Source organism: Melospiza melodia, chromosome 1 (genome assembly GCF_035770615.1).
Source record: "Melospiza melodia melodia isolate bMelMel2 chromosome 1, bMelMel2.pri, whole genome shotgun sequence".
Classification (NCBI taxonomy): Eukaryota; Metazoa; Chordata; class Aves; order Passeriformes; family Passerellidae; genus Melospiza; species Melospiza melodia.
The window spans coordinates 56,454,454-56,477,213 of NC_086194.1; the positions used below are offsets into that span (position 1 = coordinate 56,454,454).

Sequence of the window (22,760 nt, forward strand, 5' to 3'; positions counted from 1 at the left end):
AGGTTTTTGGGTTTTAATCACTTTTAGCTTTTAATCATTATCCTAGCTGAGTATGTGTAAGTATTTAAGAACTTGTTGCCATATTGTTTGTGGGTTGAAAGTTTCTATAATTTGCTTTTTCTGGTGTATTTAGTTAGGAATTGCTGGAATACTTCACATGCCTTACAAAGCTGTAAATTTGAACACCCTTAAGTTACAGTTCTTGTAATGATATCCACAATGGTATCAATTTTTCTAAGAGAATACACAGATGCTTTAAGGGGACCGCTGACGTGCTTCACATTATTCTTAAATAAAGCACATATGTAGGTTCTAGATAACTGTCTACACAGAGTATCACCACTTGACTTTCTGGCTTATAAAACAAGAATACTGAGAAAGCTACAAAAAAGTTCCTTTTTCAATGTGTTACCACGTTTGAACTGAAAACACAAGTTTGCCTTGGAGAGGAGTCTTTAGAAACAACAACGTGTCTTTAGTACAACTATGAAAGACTCGAGAAGGAAGATGGATAACTTAAAGCTTGAAAATAAGAACTGTCAGGGCTTAATATTAAGCACTCTAAGTGATCATAACTTATTCAAAGGGAGCAAAGAGATGGTTCCGGTTTCTTCTGTCTGTCTGCACTATTTTCTTATTAAGAAAAAATAGAAAGTGTTTTGTTAGTTAATATTTTGAAATTAGTTTTTTGTGACTTTGATTCACAGAAATCTTCAGAGGAACGAGTTGCTGAACTAGAAAAAATCCATAAAAAAGAACTGTCTGCCAAAGATCAGGAGTTAAATGAGAGATTACAGGCTCAAGAAAAGGTATTCCAGGAGAAGATGAAGGCAGCTCTTGTAAGTAAACCTTACACGCATAAAAAACCATTTCTCTAAGTGTGAGTTGGGATTTGAAGTCTTGAGTTGACACTATTCCACAGTGAGAGTCCTTCTGTGCTTAAAGATAGGAGTGCTTTCCAAAAATCGAATAGCTCAGAGACTTCAGGAACGTGAAAAGAAGGCAGCTGCAATGATGCAGACTGAGTAACTTATAGTAGTTATTACTATAACTTCGTAATGATAACTTATCACTGTCAGTGCTCAGTAACAACTGTGTCTTGTTGAAACTATTTTTTTGAATTTTTTTAGACTTGATTTTTAATATCTTTCTGTGGATCATTGGCAATCAGGTCCAGGAACTAGAGTAAAAGAAATACAAAAAATGAGGCTATTTGAAAAGTGTTTGTATAGTTATGTCTGGTTGTATTGTGTTATGTGAACAGGGTTAACTATTCATATTGTTTGGCATTAGAAAAAGTATTTTCTTAGAGATCAGATTGGGAAAAATTGTTGAAATTCTTTGCACTTTTTCATGAACTGTACTCCACTGTAGAAAATAATGTAATTTTGCCTAAATAGTTGATATATATGTAACATATATGTATATATATCATCTGTATATATCTGTTACAAATAGTGGATTGGTTTTTGTGCTCCTCCATGATGGATAGTGACTAGTACTGAGAGACTTTGACAGCCCTGTCCTGTGTATATTTTTCTACCTGTTTCAGAGGTTACTTCCTTAATTGCAAGAAACAAGCTTAAAAATATCTTAGCAGTGGAATCAAGTGAGAACAGACTTTATTCCTGTCTTGGTTTACAAGATGTCTGCTAGGGAAGGCAGAAAATGCCTCCCTTGGAATGAAGAATGTAAACCCCCTTCCTCCAAATTTTTAAATTGTGAAATTAAGAGGCTGTCAGGCAAAGATATGGCTAGAGGAATAACAGTTCTTTACTGCTATGTATAATAAAGCAAACAAACTTGAACAACTTCGGCATTAACAACAAACAGAACCAGGGACCCAGCGACAGCCTTTGGCTGTGGCACTTCCCCCTTTGGTGCAGTTACAGCCACAGCCCGGCAGGGGCGCTGTTGGCTCCCGGTGGGCAGGGCAGGTGCAATGATTCCCCCGCAGCTGCAGGGGGTGCTGTGGCGCTGGCTCGGGGAGCAGATGGCCATGGCGGCTTCTGTCCGAAGATGGGAAGGAGTGGAAGAGAGGCCTTGCTTCACAAACCCTTGGGGCAGCCAGTTCCTGTGCCCTTAGCAGGACTCTCAGAATGCTGCAAGCTGGGCCGGCAGGGGGTGAGGGGCTCCCAGCAGGGCAGGGAGAGCTGAGCTCAGGATCCTGGGCACCTGAGCAGACAATGATAGGTGTCTTTTTTAGTGAGGTGGGTGTTAATAAGTTCAGTGACTGTTCTCATGAGCAGAGACTCACCCCATGGTAGAAGAAGCAGCTCTGGGCCAGTCTCTGGTAGCAGCAGCGGAATTCCTTTCCCCAGAAGCAGTGGCTCTTACTGTCCTCCTCTAAAACTGAAACAGTGAGAGGGAGAGCTAGGAGCTGCACCCAGTCCCTTATCCCAGCCAGAAAGAAAAAAAAACTCCCAAAAAAACCAAAGGAGTTTCCCCCTCTCTACCATCAGTTCTTATTAGCTACTCAATGGGAACAAAATTCCACAAATAACAAGGAGGGAACAGAAAAAAAAACCCAAACCAAAACTGAACCCCCAACAACTCCTCTCAAATGTTATTCTCAATTAATAGTGGTAAACAAACCAAAATGGAGGGCTTGATTAAATTTATGTTTTTCATGCAAAGACAAAGGGTGTGACAAATGGCTACTCACTTTTCATAAATTTAGAAAGGTTTATTAAACTTTATCAAAAATACAACAGAAGACTGAATAGAGAAAGTGTTATGGTGCTGGGAGCAAAGGATTTTCCCCACCCCGTGCTCACCCACACAATGGAGCTTTCACCTTTTAACCCTTTAGCCCCTCCCAAAGTTCTGTCCATCAACTCCTTCTTCGCTGTCCAGTGGTGGAGATCTCTTCCTCAAATCGTGATTGGAGGTCAGGTGTTGCCATAGTGACAATCCAACCCTCCCAAATGTCCCAGCCCCGGGTGTTCCTTGATAACAATGCAAGGGGGTAAAACATAACTATAAATCTATAAAACTTTTCTTAACTTATATACATGATTTGTCTATTAATTGTGAGAGTCAATCATCACATTACTCATTTATCACAAGAGGTTTCCAAGGAAAAAAAGAAGCGATTTATTGCAATTATGTTTTCACAAACTGAATACAAACTCCATTTGTTTTTGTGCAGAAAGTAAAGGTGATTAGTGTATGACTTCTATTAACTTGAAAATATCCTATCATAATGTTCTTGAAGGTGGGATGACTATATTTATAGTTTATTGTTTCGTTCTTCTTCTTCATGCAGGAAAAAAATCAGAGTGAATGCTTAAAAGTCCTTCAAGAGCAAGAACAGCAGGAATCCCTAGCCTTAGAAGAATTAGAGCTGCAGAAGAAAGCCATACAGTCTGAGTGTGACAAGAAAGTTGAGAAAATGCATCAAGAGTTAGAGACTTGTAGAACTGTGAGTAAAGATTCCAAAAGACTAAGTATTTGCAAGTATGTATTTAACTGTGACAAGTTTACAAATGGTGATTTGTTGTGATTGGGTTGAGGAGTGAGGATGTTTGCCCAGTATTCGTAATTTTTTTAGTTGATCCTCCAAGTACAAAAATCTTGAGAGTGCGCTAATTCTGACAGGTGTCCCACTTAGAGGGAGATTGCTGGTTGCAGCCTGTGGTCAAGGAGAGCTCAAAGGGCCCCATTTTGGACCGCTGTTTACGGGATCACTAGCGTGTGGGTTTTAGTCATGTTATAAATGATCAAATCGATAGCCATATTTATGAAAAATTTAACAACGATTTATTGGGTCAATTACAAAAAATAGAATTTTTAGCAACCACCACAATCAAGACAGCGTCAGTCCCGGGTACGGGCACTGGGTGAGACCAGAGGTTCGTCCGACAGAGTGACGGCTTCCCCTCAAAGGTTCACACTGAGTGTTTCCAGCGTCCAGCTTATATACAGTTTATTCTGCCTGAGGCAAAGATGACCACTTCTTTCCATTCACTTCTTCGAATGCACATCCATTTCCATCCATATGTTGAAATATACAAAGACGGGTCCCGTGTCTGAATCCAGTGAAATTCTTGGGATGCTGCAATTAATCATGGGCCAGGAAGGCCCCAGTGTTATCTCCCAGGTGCAGGAGACAACGAAATGATTGTTGATGGTCCAGGAAGGTCCCATTCAGAAGTTAAACAGGCCTGATGCTATCTTGAGCTGCCAAGAATTAGTTACAATCTGAATAGAACTCTGTTCCTGGCTGGGGGGGTTTAAAACACAATTTCTACAATATTTTATACCCACACATAGCTATTTATACAGCATGAATTAACTCCATTACATATCACAGTCATAACAATGTTTCATGGTGGTCACAGTTGTGTTGGCACTTTCTTTGACAGTGCGAGAACAGGGATGTTAAGCCATTCAGGCAAGAAAACTAGTTTCTAGTGCAGTTTGTATGGAAAACTCGAGCTTGTTAGACAGCAGCAATTCCTGGGAATAGACAGGGTTTTTGATAAGCTTGGGAAAAGCTGAGTCCAGATACTGTTTTTTCAAGGCCAAGGCCTAATGAGCATTTCTCAGATGTCAGTGCAGCCTGAGAGGAGGGGGGAGTGCACCACCACAGTAAGGAAAAAGATTTGCTTAAATTTTTACAGTGTCCTTTGCTTTATGTAATGAGTAAGACTTTATTTTCTGCTAATGCAAGTTTGTACATTATTCCACCACTCCCAGATATTTGTTTCAAAGTTTTGCCTAAAGAAACAGTAAAGCTTTACAGCAGCATTTCCATGGGAGGTAGAATTATGATAAATCAGTAGGCACATACAAAATATCATGAAGCTATTGTAAATTCCCTATATTTTTCATCCTATATGTTGGTATTTTAGTTTAAGAAGAAAGTGTGAACATACTTCTCATAAATGTCACTGCTTACTTTATTTGAATTAGTTACATTATTTTCAGGTTTTTGTGTGTATTTTCACTGCAGTGAGATAGCAAGTTTTTTATTAATTAGCTAACTCTCCATAAAGGAAGCAAAAGTGAGAACAAACCAGATGAACTAAAGGCTTATTAAAGAGTTGACATTCACTAAAAATAATGGAATAAGTAGCCTGTAGTTATGTAAACCTGGTAAGATTTTTTAAAAATTAATCAAATTTTTACTTTTTGAATATTCATATTCTTTTAAAACTGTATTCTAACAGAGGATTCTTGAACTGGAAAGTTCTCTTGCAAAGTACTTGCAAGATGACAGAAAGCAATCAGAGGAATTAAATACTGTCATAGAGTCTGAAAAAACCCAGCACAGTAAGGAAATCAACGATATGGTTGAAAAACACAATAAAGAACTGGAGAATGTGAAACAGCAGCAAGAAAAGCTTTGGACAGAAAAACTTGAAATTTTAAAGCAACAACAAATAACCGAAATAGAAAAAATAAGAGAGAAACAACAAGAAGAGATACAAACCATTTTGAAAGAGAAAGAAACAATTTTCTGTGCGCACATAGAAGAGATGAATGAAAAAACATTAGAAAAACTAGATGTGAAACAAACAGAATTAGAGGCACTGTCTTCTGAGCTCTCAGAAGCACTAAAAATACGTCATGATTTAGAGCAAGAGCTCTCCGAATTAAATAGTAAAGTGTGTGAAGCTAAGCAAGAATTGAAAGGAAGGTTGGAGGAAGAGAGGAAATGGCACAATGAAGTGATTGAAACAATGGTAAAAGAGCATGAAATGTCTATTCAAGGTGTTGAGAAGGTACTCAAAGAGGAACTCAACAAGCTCAAACAATCCCTGGAGGAGAAGGACAGACATTTGGTGGAGTTAAAAGCACATGAACAGAAAATGAAGGAATCTGCAGAAAGATCTGAAGCTGAGCTTGTCCAAGTGTCTGCAAAGCTAGAGGAGCAAAGAAGTGAAAATATACAGAAAGTAACCACTCTAACACAGCAGTATGAATGTCAACTGAAGGACCTAGAAAGAAAGGCTGATGAGATGAAGAGAAGTCTGACTGAGAAGGAAAATGAAATGGAGCACATGAAGAAGTTACAGAACAAGCAAGTGGAAGAGCTTGAACAGAAACTGTTAGCTGCAGAGGAGAGAATTAGTGCTTTACAAGGAGAGTATGAAAGTAAACTTAAATGTCAGCAGAAGAAAGTGGAGAAAATTAAACAGAAATCAAAAGATATGCAGGAAACTTTCAAAAATAAACTTGCTGAGCAAGAAGCTAAACTAAAAAAGGAGCTTGAAAACAAGCAGTTGGAATTCAGTCAGAAGGAGAGTGAATTCAATACTAAAATTTTGGAAATGGCACATGCCAGCTCATCTGGAATCAATGATGCTGTGTCAAAACTGAAATCTAATCAGAAAGAGCAACTAGACAGTCTTGCTGAGGACCACTTAAGGAAATTGGAAGAAGTAACCCAAAGTTGGGAAAAGAAATTTAATCAGCAGATTGAAGAGCTCAAGGAACAACATGCTATAGAACTGCAAGTGAAAGAGCAGGAAGTTGGAGACCTGAAACAGAAGCTTTTCACCTTCAGTGCTGAAAAGGAGGACTCCAGAACAGAAATAATCCAACTGAAGGAAGAACGAGTGAAAAGGGAGGAATGCCTGAAGGAGTTGCAAGAACAGCTAAGGCAGTCAGTGGCTAAGGTGGGTGCTTTGTCAGATAAGGAATGTGACATGAAGACACAGTTGGAAAAAATGGAAAGTGATCTTAAACAGTCCCTGAAACAGCAGACAGGACTTCAGGAACAACTCAGTAAACAGAAAGCCATTGAAGAGAAGGACAAAGCCAGAATTTCTGAGCTGGCTGATACAGTGAGAACACTTGAAGAAAAACTCCAAACTGTGCAATCTTCTCAGGATAAAGATCATGAAAATTATGACAAAAAAATAGAGTCAATTCGGCTAAAAGAAACTGAGTTTAAAAGGTTGTCAGGAGAACTTACAGCCCAGTTAGATGCTTGGAAGAATGCTGAAGCTTCATTGCAAACTAAAGGCAATGAATTAATTGAAAGATGTAGTGAAAAAATTGGCATAATAACATGTAAAATTGCAGACTGTGAACGCCAAACTGCAAAGATTAAAGAAGCAATATTAATCAAAACAAGTAAGATAACTGAACTAGAAGCTCAGCTTAGGGAAATAACAGAGCGTCATTCTGCTGCTACTACTTCTTTGCAAGAGTCAATTCAAGAACTGCAGAAGAAAGACAATTTAATTATGTCTATGAGAGCTGACATTGCAGGACTTGAAGCAGAAAATAAACAATTGCAAAAAGAAGGAGGACATCAGCAGCAAGCAGCATCAGAGAAAGAAACTTGCATAACACAGCTGAGGAAAGAGTTATCTGAAAATATCAATGCTGTCACATCAATGAGGGAAGAACTCCAGGAAAAACAATCTGAAGTGTCTGCTCTCAACAAAACAGTTACTGACCTTAATGTTAGACTTGAAAGCACAGTAAGTTTAACAGAGAAGGAAGCAGCCATATCTCTGTTAAGCAAACAACATCAAGAGGATCGGTTGCAGTTGTTAAATCAAGTGGAAGAGTTATCATCCAGAGTTGAGATGCTGAGTCAAGAAAAGGCGTCAGCTCTTGATCAGATAGATCATTGCACGGCCCAGTTGTCAGAGTGGAAGATGAAAGCACAAACCAAGTTTACACAAAATCATGATACTATCAAAGATTTGCAGAGCAAACTTGAATTAAGCAATACTGAAGCCAGTAAGAAAGATGAAGAGCTAAATAAACTGAAGGAACAGCTGGCTAAACAAAGCAGGAATCTTGATAGTTTAAAAAGTGAATTGGAACAAAAGCAAAACAGGAGGGAAAAGGAAGAAAGTGAGTTAACCTCAAAGTTAAAAAAACAAGCAGCAAAAATTGCTGAACTAGAAAAAGACATTGCTCAGAGAACCTTAGAAAATGATTCCTTGGTGGAGGAACTTAAAAAGTGTAATGAACAAAAAAACACAGAGAAAAAAGAAATAGCTTGCCAACTCCATCAGGCAGAGAAGGTAGCTTTTGAAAAGGAGAATAGATTTAAGAAGGCTGAAGAAAAAGTGCTTAATCTAGAGAAGCAAATAGATTCACTGAAAGCTGATTTTGAAGCAAAGGAGAAGGAATTTGATCAAATGAAGTCAGCGATACTTAAAAAGAAAGAGGAAGAACTGAAAGAATTAGAAGAGAGACTGAATGCAGAGAACAGCACTAAGCTGGCTGATCTGAAAAAGAAGGCAGAGCAAAAAATAGGTTCTATTAGAAAGCAGTTACTGTCTCAGATGGAAGAAAAGGAACAGCAATTTAAGCAAGATAGGGAAGATCAGTTAAGACAGTTGGAGCAGAAGGTACAGGAGAGAGAAGCCAAAATTGAGTCCTTGGAAGAAAAACTTAAGTCAACAAGAGATTCCACAGAATTAGAGAAGGAGATGTTGGAAAAAGTAGAGAGCGTAAAAGCTGCTGTAGAACAAGAAAAAAATAATTTACTTGAGAGTGTCCAACAGACATACAAAGAGAAAATGGAAGTGTTACAGAAGGACTTAACTGAAAAAGATGCATTATTACAGAAGTATGAGAAAGAACAACAAGAGAGTAATGACTGTCATCTAGAACTGCAAAATAAACAGAAAGAACTCATTAAAAAACTAGAATGTGTTGAGAAGAGCCATCAGGAAGAGCAGGTTAGGACCAAAAGTCTGAGCAAAGAACTTGAGGAGCAAACCAAAAAGTATTCATTGTTAGTGGACGAGCATGCTTGTTGTGGCAATGTTTTGGCAAGCAGTAGGGAAGAATTGAAAGTTAAGGAACAAAAATATCTTGATATGGAGAATATAATTGGAGACTTACAGAAAAAAATGCAGGAAAAGGAGGCAGTCAGTCAGTCTTTAGAACAAAAGATAAAAGAGTTAGAAAATAATATAGTGAAGAAAAATGAAGTGCTTAAGATTGAGATGGAAGATATTACTTTAAGATATGAAGAAAAGGTAAAATGTCTTCAGCAGCAATTGAGTGAAAAAATTGACAGTCTGAAAGCTTTTGAGGAAAATGCTGAAGAAAAGTCCAGATCTGTTTTGGAGCTGCAGAATTTACTAGTGGATATGCAGAACCAGCAGAAGGACTTACAGACTAAACTGGAAGAGACTGAAGGGGAGAAACAGAAGCTACGCAAAGAGGTGAATAATCTTCAAAAAGACATACGTACTCTGCGAAAGGAACATCAGCAAGAGCTTGACATAGTAAAGAAGGAGTCATTAGAGGAAATGGAGGAAAAAATCAGGTAAATTCTTTGTTCCTGTCTGTGTTACCACTTCTCTATTTTATCTCTAGCCACTAAAACCTCAAGAATACTTTTCTAAAGCTCAGTTTACAACAAGGAAATAATGACTGATGTTTTTCTTTAATTGTTCTAAATAGACTTAGAGAAACAGAAAGAAAATAGGTTTGACATTTGACAGAGTAATACAGTTTCTGATCTGCTTCAGTGCTGGTGATTTTCAACATTGCTGAAGCATATAATATAATTCTGTTTTTCTCAAACTTAGTACTGAGAGCTTCATGTTCAGTTGATATCAATAGTTGTTCATACATACTGCACAAAATGCCGTGCACTTCCAATAGTTTCTCAAGCAATTCTAAAAATTCCCTAAAAATTATTTTTATGGCATAATCTTTTCTTCCAGTTCTTCAGCTTCCTCAGCAAAAACTACATATCTATGGAGGGGTTCAGTTCTGGGTTGTTTTTAAATGAAACACCTACACCTACCAGGTGAATTAGATAGGAGAGGAAGATAAAGCCTCCGTGAATCTCACAGAATTCATATAATTCAAAACCATTCTCTTCTAAAATAGTTCTCAAGAAATTCTCAGATCTCTTGCCTTGCCTTGTGTTTTCACACCCTCTTTAAATGTTATATTTCCTTGCTGTATGTTTTGACATTTTTTTACAGATGTGAACAAGAAGACATTGAGTTAAAGCACAACTCCACCTTAAAGCAGTTAATAAGAGAATTCAATACTCAGCTGGCTCAAAAAGAGAAAGAATTGGAAACAGCAGTAAAAGAGACAATCAGTAAGTGCAATATTAATATAACTGTAATCAGTAAAGTAGTCAGAGAACTGCATCTTCAGTTATTGCTGTTTTGGGGGAGGGATTTTACCTGTGACTGTGATAAACACAACATGTGTTTTATGAATGTCTAGAGAACTTAGGGAAATAAGTTGTCTTGCTCAGGAAATAGCATAAATATTAATTGTAGTGCAGTTAGGAAAATGCATATGTAGCTGTTCTGCAGGATGGGTCTTTGGTGTAGCACTCTTTACATCTGCCATGCCATGATAGCCATAGGTACCTATCTTTCTGTCATATGTATAAAAGAAAAGAAAATGAGAGTAAAATTTTGAAGATGAAAGTGCACTGGTAAGTTTCCATTGCAGTGCTACTTTATCTCCAGTAGTAAAAACTTCAACATTCCAGTGATGAACATAGGACACTTGGAGAGAAGCTTACTCAACCTTTAGAGAAACTTAGATCCATCTGAGAATCAGAATTGTGTTTTCTTAGCTGGATCTTGCAGACTTCATTCACTAACTGCTAACAGGTACCAGCTGGGTATGATGTCTGATTGTAACACAATGGGATTATAGCTAGAGTTCAACAGATTTTATCTTCTCAGTCTTTTGCCACCATAGTGTAACTTGGAGACTAGAAAAATGAGAAAAAGGTGTGGTTTGATTCCAGTTACTAGAAGTACACCTACAAGTGAGGAGTTTCTGAAGATTGCAAAAGCTTCAGTTACATCTCTAGATAGAATAGGAGATAAAATTAGTTAATAAATATTGGTTGTCATCTTCTGGAAACTAGTTCCAGCACCAGATATAAAAAATTGCTCCAGGTTCCAAACTGCAAACAACAAATTTCGTACATGTTAGGATCAAGGGACATAATAGTAACTGATAGTGTGGAAAAATGAATTTTCCTGGCAAATTTTCCTTATAGTTACTTTAAAGCATTTTTTAAATGTAAGTCCTACACTTACTTTTCCAGAATAAGTGTATCATTATAATTTGTATTCCTGAGATTTTTGAATAGAACTAAATTTCCATCAGCAGTTCTGGACTTGTTATCAGTTATGATATAATTTTAAAAAAAACCCAAAACCAAAACCATGCTTTTTTTAATACTGCCTAACTTTTTTTTGTAGGTAAAGCCCAGGAGGTAGAAAATGAATTGATAGAAAATCATCACATAGAGACAACACAGTTGCATAAAAAAATTGTTGAAAAAGATGATGATCTAAGAAGAACTGTGAAAAAATATGAAGAAATCCTTGAGGTACCTTTATGAAAAGTGATGACTACGTAAATTTCAAAATTACGCTTTTTCGATTGCATATATAGAGAGAAAAATTGTAGTTCTTTCTAGTAAAGGTCTTACTGCTGGAATTACACTTGATATGTCTGGTGACCGAGCTTGCAATTAAAATATTTATTTCTGTAATTTATGGGCATGAAAGCACATCAGAAATTAGCCCTAACTTTGATCATTCAATAAAAATTAGATGGCTAAGTCTTTATCTCTTTAAGCAGTTTGTGTACCTGACTGAGAAAACTGAGTGACATTTAAGCTTTTAGTGGAATTGTGGTGGTGGTGGATTGTTTTTTATAAATACAGTGTTTATGGAGCAATCTCACTCTCTATTGCCTTCCTCTGATGCCCTGCTGAGATTGATGCCACAGCCCTTAAAGTAAGGTTCTGTTCCATGCAGGGTGCAGTGTGTTTGCATAGTTTTTTGCTAGTAAAGACTCATTTTTTTTGCTTGTAATTAACAGTTTTTCTGCATGATATTTGCAGATAGACATACTTATTCTCTAATAACATTTCAATCAGAAGGTACCAGCCAATTTCAGTTTAAGTATACTTCATCAAGGATGCCTCTTGTTTTAGCCAAGTAAATTTTCCCAGTCCTGCCTGTACGTGTCAAAAGCATTAAATGGTTTTCAGTGCTAGACTGTACGTCATATTAGAATACAGGCTTAAACTTTGTTAATCTTAGTCCTCTTTGCGCAAATAGTGTAATAAAAGAGACAAAAAGGTAAAAAAAAAATCTGCAAAAGCCAAAACAACAACCATCACTATCCCTTAATATGCCAGGTATTGAAGATTTTTAAACTGGGGAGTATAACCTTCTATAAAAAAGAAAAAAGTTTCTTAGAAATTATTAATTGTTGATGCACTTCTGAGGGCATAGAAGAATCATGGGAGTGAATAGAAGTTAACATTGCTTGGAGGTCATGGTGTTTGAGCAAGGTTTTCCTTGAGCATGGATTTTTTGACACTTTGAGGCTGTAAAAATTGCTCAGATACTGCATTGTACCTAATATTTGTGGTAGATTTGCTTAATTACTTTTTGGTGATGTATTCTGGACTGAGGGGCTGTATGGGAAAGGTGTTTTATTCTTAACTCATGTGCAAGGAACGCCTTAAAAATTGATCTTAGATGGAAGTATTTATTGTATTAGTAATGGCGTACCATCTTTTAAGCCTAGATCAGCTTTCTAGTCCTACACTTACTTTTCCAGAGAATATTCTTTATCATTATAATTTATACTCCTGACATTTTTAAATAGAACAAAATTTCCATCAGCAGTTCTGGACTTGTTATCAGTTAATTAATTGTACTAATTTGACTTGAAGTACTGCTGTGTTAGTAGAGCCATCAACTGATTGACTGCCGTGTATGGTTAGCATGAGTGAAACCAGAGTTTTAGTTTTGTTCAGCAATGGAGATATGCACTAGGACTTGGAGTGCTGTTTTATAAGATCCCTAACATATTCTCTCACAAAAAGGCCAAAGAGGACACAAGTTTTTAAAATACTTGTTTTTGCAAAATGCCATATAGATGGATTAACTTCCTAGGATTTAGGTCATTGTATTTTTCTCCTATACAGGAAGAGTTAATTTCCTCCCTACCATTCTTGTTACTGCTTCTTTCCTCTACAGTGAATACTGCCTTTCAAACCCGTGAGAATGGGAAATTGTTGGTCATTGTTTTGGAAAATGCACTTAAAACTGCTTTCATAGCATTTTTTGAGTGGCTGAGGAAAAGATTTAGGTCCTTGTCACTTTCATAATATAGAAATTAATTTTGTGTTGTCATCTACTCCTTCCTTGAAGGTAATGACCTTCATGCACTTTCTGGATTATACTCGAATACTGTTTTAATGCCCAAGAGAAATAGATATTTTTTGGAATTTAAAGAATGTAACTGTAATCCTAACTATGTAATCTTTATTGTTGGAGGCCTACAAAATCTTCTTAAGCACCAATTCTTTTTCTTGGTCTTTTCTGTAGGAGTCTGGTATAACTAGCTTTTACACAAATATCAAGCAGATCCTTTCTGTGTATGGTATAACATTTGTTGATTGTTTTTTGTTCACCATAGTTAAAGTTTTGAATAGTTAAATGGTTCATTGTATAAGTAATTTTTTGCTTGTATTTTGAAGTCTCGTGAAGAAGAGATGACAGCAAAAGTTCATGAGTTGCAGGCACAGCTGGAAGACTTGCAGAAGGAATACAAACAAAGGATTGCAGAAGAGGAACATTGCAACAGTGAAAAAGTGAGCTGGCACTGACATTTGTTTTTATATCTCTTAGTGTGAAATTCTTGGTCCATTGGAAATTCTGTAGTTTATTCCTAATTAGATTTTATTTATGTATCTGGCCTTCACTTTCCCATACAAAATGAATGTCTTTAGAAACTGCAATATTTGGTACAACCTTTTTGATTGGTATGTTGAAAAGTGCAGTTCTGTTGTTATTATTAAGGTTGAGTTTTTTTGTCCTCTACATGTGTTTATGTTGGTTTTACTGGAAGCCCTTTTGAAGGAAAGAAAACCCCATTAAGTCATTCTTAGAGTGATTTTTTAAAAATCCGCGTTTCAGAGGTGTCTGAAGTAGTGCCTTGAATATATCAATTACGGATATAGAGGCCTTCATTGAAAGAAGACTGCCTTCATTCTTTTGTCTTTCCGAGATTACATTTTAATTTGAGCAATTCTTTGGTGAAAATACTACTAGCTGTTATTATACTGAGGAGAGAAAAAGTGTACAAGTTGTTGAGTGATTGATGAGAATTCATATTGACCTTACTTTTAATATTTTCATTTTTACAACAGGTAGCCCTGGGTAGAGTAAATTTGTAAATTTGACATTAGAAACCGAGAGTACAAATTATCTCACTGACCTAGTGTTTGTTACTTCTGCCTTGTACTTGCGTACAAAACCCTTTATATTACTTTTCCATGGTATGAGTTGTTTTCATAATAGGAAAAACAGAAATCTTAGACTGCCTTGTATTCTTAATTAACCCTTGTTCACCTACTGATAGTCTTACATAATCTTATTATCTAGAGGAAGATTCTTAGAGACTCCTAACTTCTAAAACATGATAATGAAAAGTCTGAAGAGTACTTATTCTTTAGGACTTCTTTGTTAACTTTTTCACTCCTAGTTTGTTATAGCAGTCTGCTATAAATATAGGCAGTCATTAAATATTGTATTATACATTCATCTTATGGATTAATGATATGACATTATATCAAATTTATATACTGGCAATGGTATTTCATGTATTCAGCTCAGAAGCAATGCACCCAACAAGGAGTAAATCACGAGGAGGCCTCCTCCATGGATGAATGGGAGCTGCTGGAGCTGCTGGGCAAACTCAGAATAAAAAAAGAAAAGCAGCTTTTAGGAAGTGGAAATGAAGACAGGTGGCCTGACAGTAATACAGGGAAATTGTACAGGAAGCTAGGGACAAAGTTAGGGAAGCCAAAGCCCAGTTAGAATTGTTGTAGCCAGGGAAAGTAAGGCAAACAGGAAGGGCTTCTATATGTACGTTTTAGACAAAAGAAAGACTAGGGATAATGTGGGCCCTCTTTGTAAGAAAATGGGAAACCTGGCTACCCTGGACAAAGAGTAGGCAGTGGTTCTCAACAGCCTCTATGCCTCTGTCTTCCATGGCAAGACTAAATGCAAAGCATTTCACTCTTCTGCGTGACATCCTTGTCTGCAGATTGGAGAGACAGGGATTTGATGAATGGACCATCATGTGGATACAGAACTGGCTGGATGGCCACATACACAGAGTTTGGGTTAATGGCTCATTGCCACATGGAGACCAGTTACATGGAGAGGTTGCATCAGTGGTAAACGTAGTAGGATAATCACCTCTTTTGACTGATGATGCTGTGTTTGATGCAGTCATGGGGTCAGTATTAGCTGGGGGTGATACTATTCAGTATCTTTGTCAGTGACGGACAGTGAAACCTGTCAGTGCTGAGTGCACCCTCAGCAAATTTGTTGAAAACACCAAGCTCTGTGGTGGTGCAGTCAACGCGATGGAGGGAAAGGGTAATACCATCCTGAGCGATCTCAATAGGCTTGAGATGTGGGCTGAAGCAAACCTCATGAAGTTCCACATGGCAAGGTGCAAGGTCCTGCACCTGGGTCACTGCAATCCCAGACACACCAATGGCTTGGGCAGAGAAATGATTGAGAGCAACCCTGGTAAGAAAGGCCTGGGGCTGACAGGTGATGAAAAACTCAACATGAGCCCGCTGTGTGTGCTCACAGCTCAGAAAGCCAACCAAGTCCTGGGCTGCATCACAAGGAGCATGGCCCTTGGAGTACTGTGAACAATTCTAGTGTCGCCAGCATAAGAAGGACATGGAACTGTTGGAGCAAGTCCAGAGGAGGACCATGAAGTTAGTAAGAGGACTGGAGCACCTTCCCTGTGAACACAGACTGAGAAAGCTGAGGCTGTTTAGCCTGGAGAAGAGAAGGTTGCATGGAGGCCTCATGGCAAACTTCTAGTATCTGAAGGGGGCCTACAGGGAAGCTAAAGAGGGACTTTTTATCAGGAACTGTAGTGAAATGACAAGGAATAAAGGGTGTAACTTGAAAGAGGGGATATTTAGAGTAGATGTTAGGAAGGAATTTTTGAGGGTGGTGAGACTGAACAGGTTACGCAGGGATGTTGTGGATGTCCCAACCCTGACAGTGTTCAATGTCAGATTTTATAAGGCCTTGAGCAACCTGGTGTACTGGGAGGTGTCCCTGCCCATGGCAAGGAATGTTGAGACTAGATTATCTTCAAGGTCCATTCTAACCTGTTAGCATTCTATGATTCTTCAGTTGTTCCCAGAAGTGTATCAGACAGATGGGCAATGACTTGTAAAGTATTTGAATATTGCCAATACAAAATTTCTAAAAGTGAATATGAACATTTAATTTTGCCTGTGTCTGGAATGTCGTGCACAGCTCTCTACTTGGAGTTTCCATGGCAGACTCAAAGGAGTTCTCCAGGGTATAAGTGGGTACAAACCAGTTCAGAGAACTCCATCACTGATAACCAGCTTAGTTTTAAAGGATAAAGATGGTTGCATTTGTGGAGGAAGATGAGCAGGTTGTGTAGTAGCGCTGGGGCTTAGATACAGTTAAAGCATCCAGGTTCAGAGTAATTGCAGAATAAGAATGCAGGTTTGTTGTTTGTTTTTTTCCCCGAGAATTCTATTCTCTAGAATACAGGCATCAGACTTTTTTGAGTAATTTTGAGAATTCCAACTAAATTCAAATTTAGCAAATTGCTCACCAGATTTCTTTTGCATAGCTGATTCAACTATATTCAACTATAGTTTTTTTTCAAAACTAAATGTAAATGCCTTATTTGATACGATTAACAATGGTGATTTCATCTCAAAACAATGGAACTAGTCTAATAGATTGTGCTATGGAATTTGTACATAATTCCTGGTATATCTTCTGATCCAGTCAAAGCTCAAATATTTAGAGTAATGTAAGTGGGCTTTCAGTTCCTGTTTTATCAGTATTTCAGGATTTAATTCTTATTCTGACACAATCTGTTCTGGGGTTGACAAGTAGTTTTATTTTGTCCTACTTAGAAATTGAGTTGCTTTTAATTTTTATTCCTGTCTCAGTTTGTGTTTTGCCTGTGCTTGGTATGTTTGTAGGAAACTAATTTTGCTTTAACCTGGTTCAATAGTACATATTTGCAACAGCTACAATAGCATATATAGGCAGCATTACAGAGCTATATGAGAAAATTAGACAGGGCCTGTGGAACTTGTCAACATACCCGAACAAAACTGTATAAATCCACATCTGGATTTTACAGTGCGTTCAAATTAATTATATTTACCATAGTATTTTTTGTCTCACTTGATTTCTTTTTTATTTTGTTGCTTTTCAACATTTTGGGTTTGTTTTTTTCTTTTGCCCTTCAGCACTAGTAGTCAAACAGTGTGAAGTCCTCCATTGGCTGGATACAACTTTTTGTGGGCAACATATTTTGTCTAAAATCAGAGACTCCCAAATCACAGAAGTTTTTCATAAAATTTTCTGTGCTTCTTGTTGTCAGCCTAGACCAAACATTACATATAACATATCCACTTTGACATGAAGTGTACCCTAGATAATGGAACAGGACTTGTCTGATTGTGATAAAAAATTGACAAATACTAACAACCTTAAGTATTAATCTTTGGAGGTAAAAATGTCAGAAAATCTGTATCCATATCAGAAAATAAATGTCTGATTGAGGTTTTCAGAAGCAAGAATTTAACTTAGAGGTTTGAGATCCTTAGAGGAATGATTTTCCCCTATTTTCTGTCTGTAGGAGACCCCACAGATTTTTATCAGCCTGAGACAGGGAATAAATCTCCTTTTCCACACAATTGCTTATGTTCACATTTCCACATGTGACTTAAGGAAAGACATAAAATATTCTGAATAGTATTAATTGTAGTTAGGGCATCCTGTGATGTATTTCATACTCATTCAATTATTATTCATATCCAATATATATTTCATAAAGATTTGGAAACATTAGGTTCTTTAAGTTACATTTATGATTACAGAATCAAATGAGATAATTTAAATATTGGCTTTATGTATTGTCAATAGAAATAAGTTAAACTATTTATAAGACTAGTTGTTATTATTGGGTAATTTCAATTTTTGTCATCCTCAATTAATACACTGTATAAGAACTCAATTATTGATATTTCTTTCTCCAGTGCTTGATATAGTCAGTATTTTTCATACATTTTAATCTAAATTTTTATTTTTGTTATAGGTCACAGTAACAGAACTAAAGGTATGTTTTACATGTTATTGATTTTTCTCTCTAATACTTTGGTTGCGAAGCAGTTTTAAAGCTGAAAGACTGCTTATAAGTTTGTGTATGCTAAAAGGAAAAATAGGTTTATTGCAAAACCTATGATGTATTTGCAGCAATTTCCAGACATGACTGTCTTTTCAGGCACAACTTGCACAGAAGACAACACTAGTCAATGATTCAAAACTGAAGGAGCAGGAATTGAAAGAGCAGGTAACAGTCACGTTGAATGAGTAAGAAGTACTCTTGTTTGATACTTTGGGGTTTGCATTATTAAAAGGTTTGTTCTTTTCAAGTGATGATGTGGTACATCTCCATACAAGGTACTATGAATATAATAGACAAAAAGTAGTTTTCACTCATACTTGCTCTCCGAAGATCTGTGTACTTTTCAAAGTATTCCTCTATCCCCTGAGAATAAAAACACCACATGCTTGTGATACTGGTTAGCAAAGAATTGCACAGTGACAAAGGGAACAGTGCACTTTATGAAATTCTTGAATTTTTTTTTTCAAAATTAAACCTTTTTTGGTGTTTAAGTATAATTTTTGTTGTAAGCTTTTCAATCTATAAAAAAGATATATATGCTTATATATAAAATGAATACATAAATATATAATATATGCATAACATCTGCTATATATATTTTTATGTGTATACGCAGATGTACTACATTGGGACAGTCTTTAATAACACAGTTTTTAATGTTTTCCTTCCTTAATAAGCAAATGTATTTTGCTTTTATAAGAGATGATATGTAGCTGGAAACTGTTTCAGTTATGCTTATTTTAGCTGCTGTTTAGGTTTAAAATTGTTTATCATGTCAACTGTTTTCTGTTCAGATTCATGTATTGGAAGACCGGCTGAAACATTATGAGAAAAATATGTATGTCACATCAGCTCGAACACCATATAGAGGTAAGTTTTCATAACAAATAAGTTTTTTGTTTGTTAGAAAGATACAGTTTGGTCTAGGAAATAAAACATTTTGTTTTTAAACACTTGCATAATGCACTTATGTCATCCTTGTTTTCTCTTGTCTATTATAGTAGAGTTGGCGTGTGATTTCAGATGACCAAATTTTTTTGGTCAAACTTTTTGTTTGATGTTTTCTTTTTTATGTCATCCAATTAAAAGAGTATCAGAGTTCTTAAGCTCTCTTCAGTACATGACCCAGGAGCATCCAGTAGACAGGGGCAGAGGTGGGCACACACACAGCAGGGCACAGGTGGGGACAGAAGGTCCCAGGCTGAGCTGGGACACATCCCTTGGGCCCTTGGCAGGAGATGGTGGGGGTCCCAGGAGGCTGGTCCCAGACACCCAAGGCCTGTGAGCAGCCCCAGAACCCAGGCAGAAGTAGACTTGTGCTGTTCCTGTGCTGTCCTTTAGACAGTGGTGGTTGGACACTTTGGAGATAGAGTATGGGCTTATGGACCTTCTCTCTGGTGGTATACTGTTCCTCTCAGACTCTTTTAATGTAAAATTAATTAAGAAAAATGCACAGGGAAATGAACAGGTATTACTTACCTCCAAAAGATTTGCAGCTGTTTAGCTGAGGAGTATGTACTGCATGAGACAGAGGGCTCAAGCATTGAGCCTTGCTAATGTTAGAGATGTGGGGTTTTGCCATCCTGTGCAGACCCATCTTAGCTGGATGAACTCAGAGGACTTTCAAAAATCACGTCACATTTGCTTTTTGCAAATTTGTGCAAATGGTCAAATTATCTCAGGATGATCTGCATCTTTCATCCCCTCAGAAGGTCCATGCCTCCTTCCCTCAAGGTGACTGAGCCAATGATGGGACATGGTTGTGGGTATTTAGTGCCTTCTGCTAGTGCAGGGCTGGGAAGAAATGTGATCAAGGATTTCCTCAGCATGTACTGATAGGGAGAGGAGCAGGAAACACACTTCATCTAGAAGGGACCAACATCAGTTTCATAATCCAGCTATGTGACAACTTCAGGGCTGATGAAAAGGTAAAATATGTCTTTAAGGACACTGTCCAAATGCCTCTTTGACACTGATAAACAAGCATCAACCACCTCTCCAAGAGGTCTGTTGCAGAGTTTAACACTCTTTTGGTAAAGAAGTGTTTCCTCTCATCAAGTCTGAGCTCCCCATGATAGATGAACCATTTTCCATGTGTCCTGGCACTGGGTACCAGGGAGAGGAGAAGGCAGTACCTGCCTACCACCGTCTCCTCAGGAAGCTGTAGAGAGCACTGAGGTCACCCCTTAGCCTCCATCTCTCCAAATTAGACAAATCCAGTCTCCTCAGCTGCTTCTCAGAGGACATGCCTGTCAGCACCTTATCCAGAGGCAGCCTCTGGGTGTGTTCATGTACCTTCCCATTCTTTTTAAATGGTGGGGCCCTGAACAGCACACAGTACTCAAGGTGAGGCTGCACCAATGCTAAATAGGATGGGATAATCACCTCTTTTGACCAACTGATGATGCTGTGTTTGATGCACTCCAGGATGAGGTTTGCCCTCTTGGCTGCCAAGGGCACATACACTGGTGACTCCTGTTGCACCTCCTGCCATCCAGCACCCCCAAATGCTTTTCTGAAGGGCTGCAGTTACTCCATCTAAGGTGCAGAATACAGCATTTGTTCTTGTTTGGTTTTGTGCCATTAGTGAAACTTGGATTCGGATGAATGACTCTCAGAATAAATATTCTCTTTTCGTTTACACAGATGGAAACCTTCACCATACTGACGTTTCCCTATTTGAGGAACCCACTGAGTTTGAATACTTGAGGAAAGTGCTCTTTGAATATATGATGGGTCGTGAGACAAAGGTATGGAAATTTGTATATGCTGACAGGTGATCTTGGTGTATGATGTGAACTATCATGTATTTTTGATTTGTTATATGCTGTTTATTTCTGACAATAAAGTATTCAATAGGCTTTCACATTTTTTTCCCAAAGAGACATGAGTCATAACTTCAAGACTTCATCAGCCTGCCAAGATGAGTGGTAGGTGGAGGGAGTTTTCACATCTCTCACCACTGTACCTATCAAGACAAAAACCATTATGGGTAGATAAAGTTTATCAGTAAAAGTCTGTTTGTCAGTCAAACTTTATGTAAAATGAAAGCTGGTATGCAGAATATAAGCAAAAATTATCTTTTGATGTAGTCTTGACGCAGACAAGACTTACAGTTGGATTAAATAACAATTTGTTAGCAGCTGTGTTACCAGTTGAAGATGGTGAAATACCTCTTCAGTAGTTGCTTAAAGATGTTTCATAGTATTCCTGAATCTGTATACCTTAGATGTTATTAATTCACTCTTAAAAGTAGTGAAAAGCTGGACATTAGACTTCCTGATTTCATATGCTGGTTTCCTTTCATTCATTAGATGTGTTTCTGGAGGACACTGAGCTTAGTGTTTGCTCTCTTCAGGATTATCTCACATAATCATTATGGATAAGTCTTAAGAACTGGTTTCATCCTGCTACATGAACTGGAAAACCATGAACTTTTTAAAGTATGCTTGTAAAGCATTACTGTGCTTTCCACCACTGCCCCCAACACAGTTCTTAAGTTAAAAGATCTGTAAATTTATCTTCTCAGTACAGATGTTCCTTTCTCTCAACTTTTTTGTTCCTGGACAAGAAGAGACTCTGCCTTGTAAGGTCATTTTGGTGGCCCTTCTCTGTGCATGATCCCCTTTACTAGTGCAAATATCTATCCCTTGTCTCAAAGGTGATTTAGTAGTGGAATTGTTATATCTCCGGACATGCTTCCTCTTTTTTGAACAGAGTTCAAATTAATCTGTGCAAATTATCTAGGATGTATTGCCAGTTATGCATCTTAGTAAATGATACTGGAATGCAATCAAGACATTAATGAATGCACTGGTTTGTCTACAGTATTGGAGACATAAGAGAAATGTGGAGGTTAATGTGGATCTAAGAGTCAGGAATTAGTGACTGTTATTGTGGGTAATTAACCACATTCTTTGTAAACTGCTTTACCAAGGTGTGCATGTGTATTTGCTGAGAGGTTTTACTGTCTTGCCCTCCAATCCAACTTTATTATTTGCCTCTTGCTTGGCAGGATATCTGCAACAAGATTGACAGATTGCTTTTTCTAGGCATGCACTTTATCTAGTATGCTGTCTTATCAATGGACTCTATCGTTTGAGCATAGATGCCATAGAACTTAAATCACACTACAGTAGCTGAAGTTTGTGACAATGTACAAAAATTGTTTTCATATAATTCACATCATGCATATACAATGTGAAACAAATAGTTATATCTTACTGATTTCACTGTTTTCCATTGACATTAATAAAATAGTATCCAGTATTACTAAATTAAATTAATTTTAAAATATTACGGACATCTTTGTGGATGTGGAATTATGTATGGATAACCTATATCTCTTTAGACAATGGCCAAGGTTATAACAACAGTGCTGAAGTTCCCAGCAGATCAGACTCAGAAGATACTAGAACGAGAAGATGCTCGACCAGTGGTAAGTTACGGAAGTAATTCAATTTTATGCAAGAGGAGTAGGTTTCAAGAATAAGGAATTAGAAAATTTTTATGTCTTCTTTTCTTTGTGTCCACATTCA

The 22,760-nt window shown here is 37.4% G+C and overlaps 1 protein-coding gene across 1 annotated transcript in view; it reads left to right on the forward strand.

Annotated features, from left to right (window-relative positions):
- The window catches only part of GOLGA4 (golgin A4), a 72,945-nt gene that overhangs the window by 45,034 nt on the left and 5,151 nt on the right, over positions 1-22,760 (forward strand). Inside the window, 11 exon segments of the mRNA XM_063158686.1 lie at positions 708-839; positions 3,269-3,424; positions 5,175-9,253; positions 9,924-10,045; positions 11,178-11,308; positions 13,481-13,594; positions 18,133-18,153; positions 18,319-18,387; positions 19,017-19,092; positions 20,869-20,972; positions 22,574-22,660. Coding sequence (XP_063014756.1) covers positions 708-839; positions 3,269-3,424; positions 5,175-9,253; positions 9,924-10,045; positions 11,178-11,308; positions 13,481-13,594; positions 18,133-18,153; positions 18,319-18,387; positions 19,017-19,092; positions 20,869-20,972; positions 22,574-22,660 — 5,091 coding nt within the window.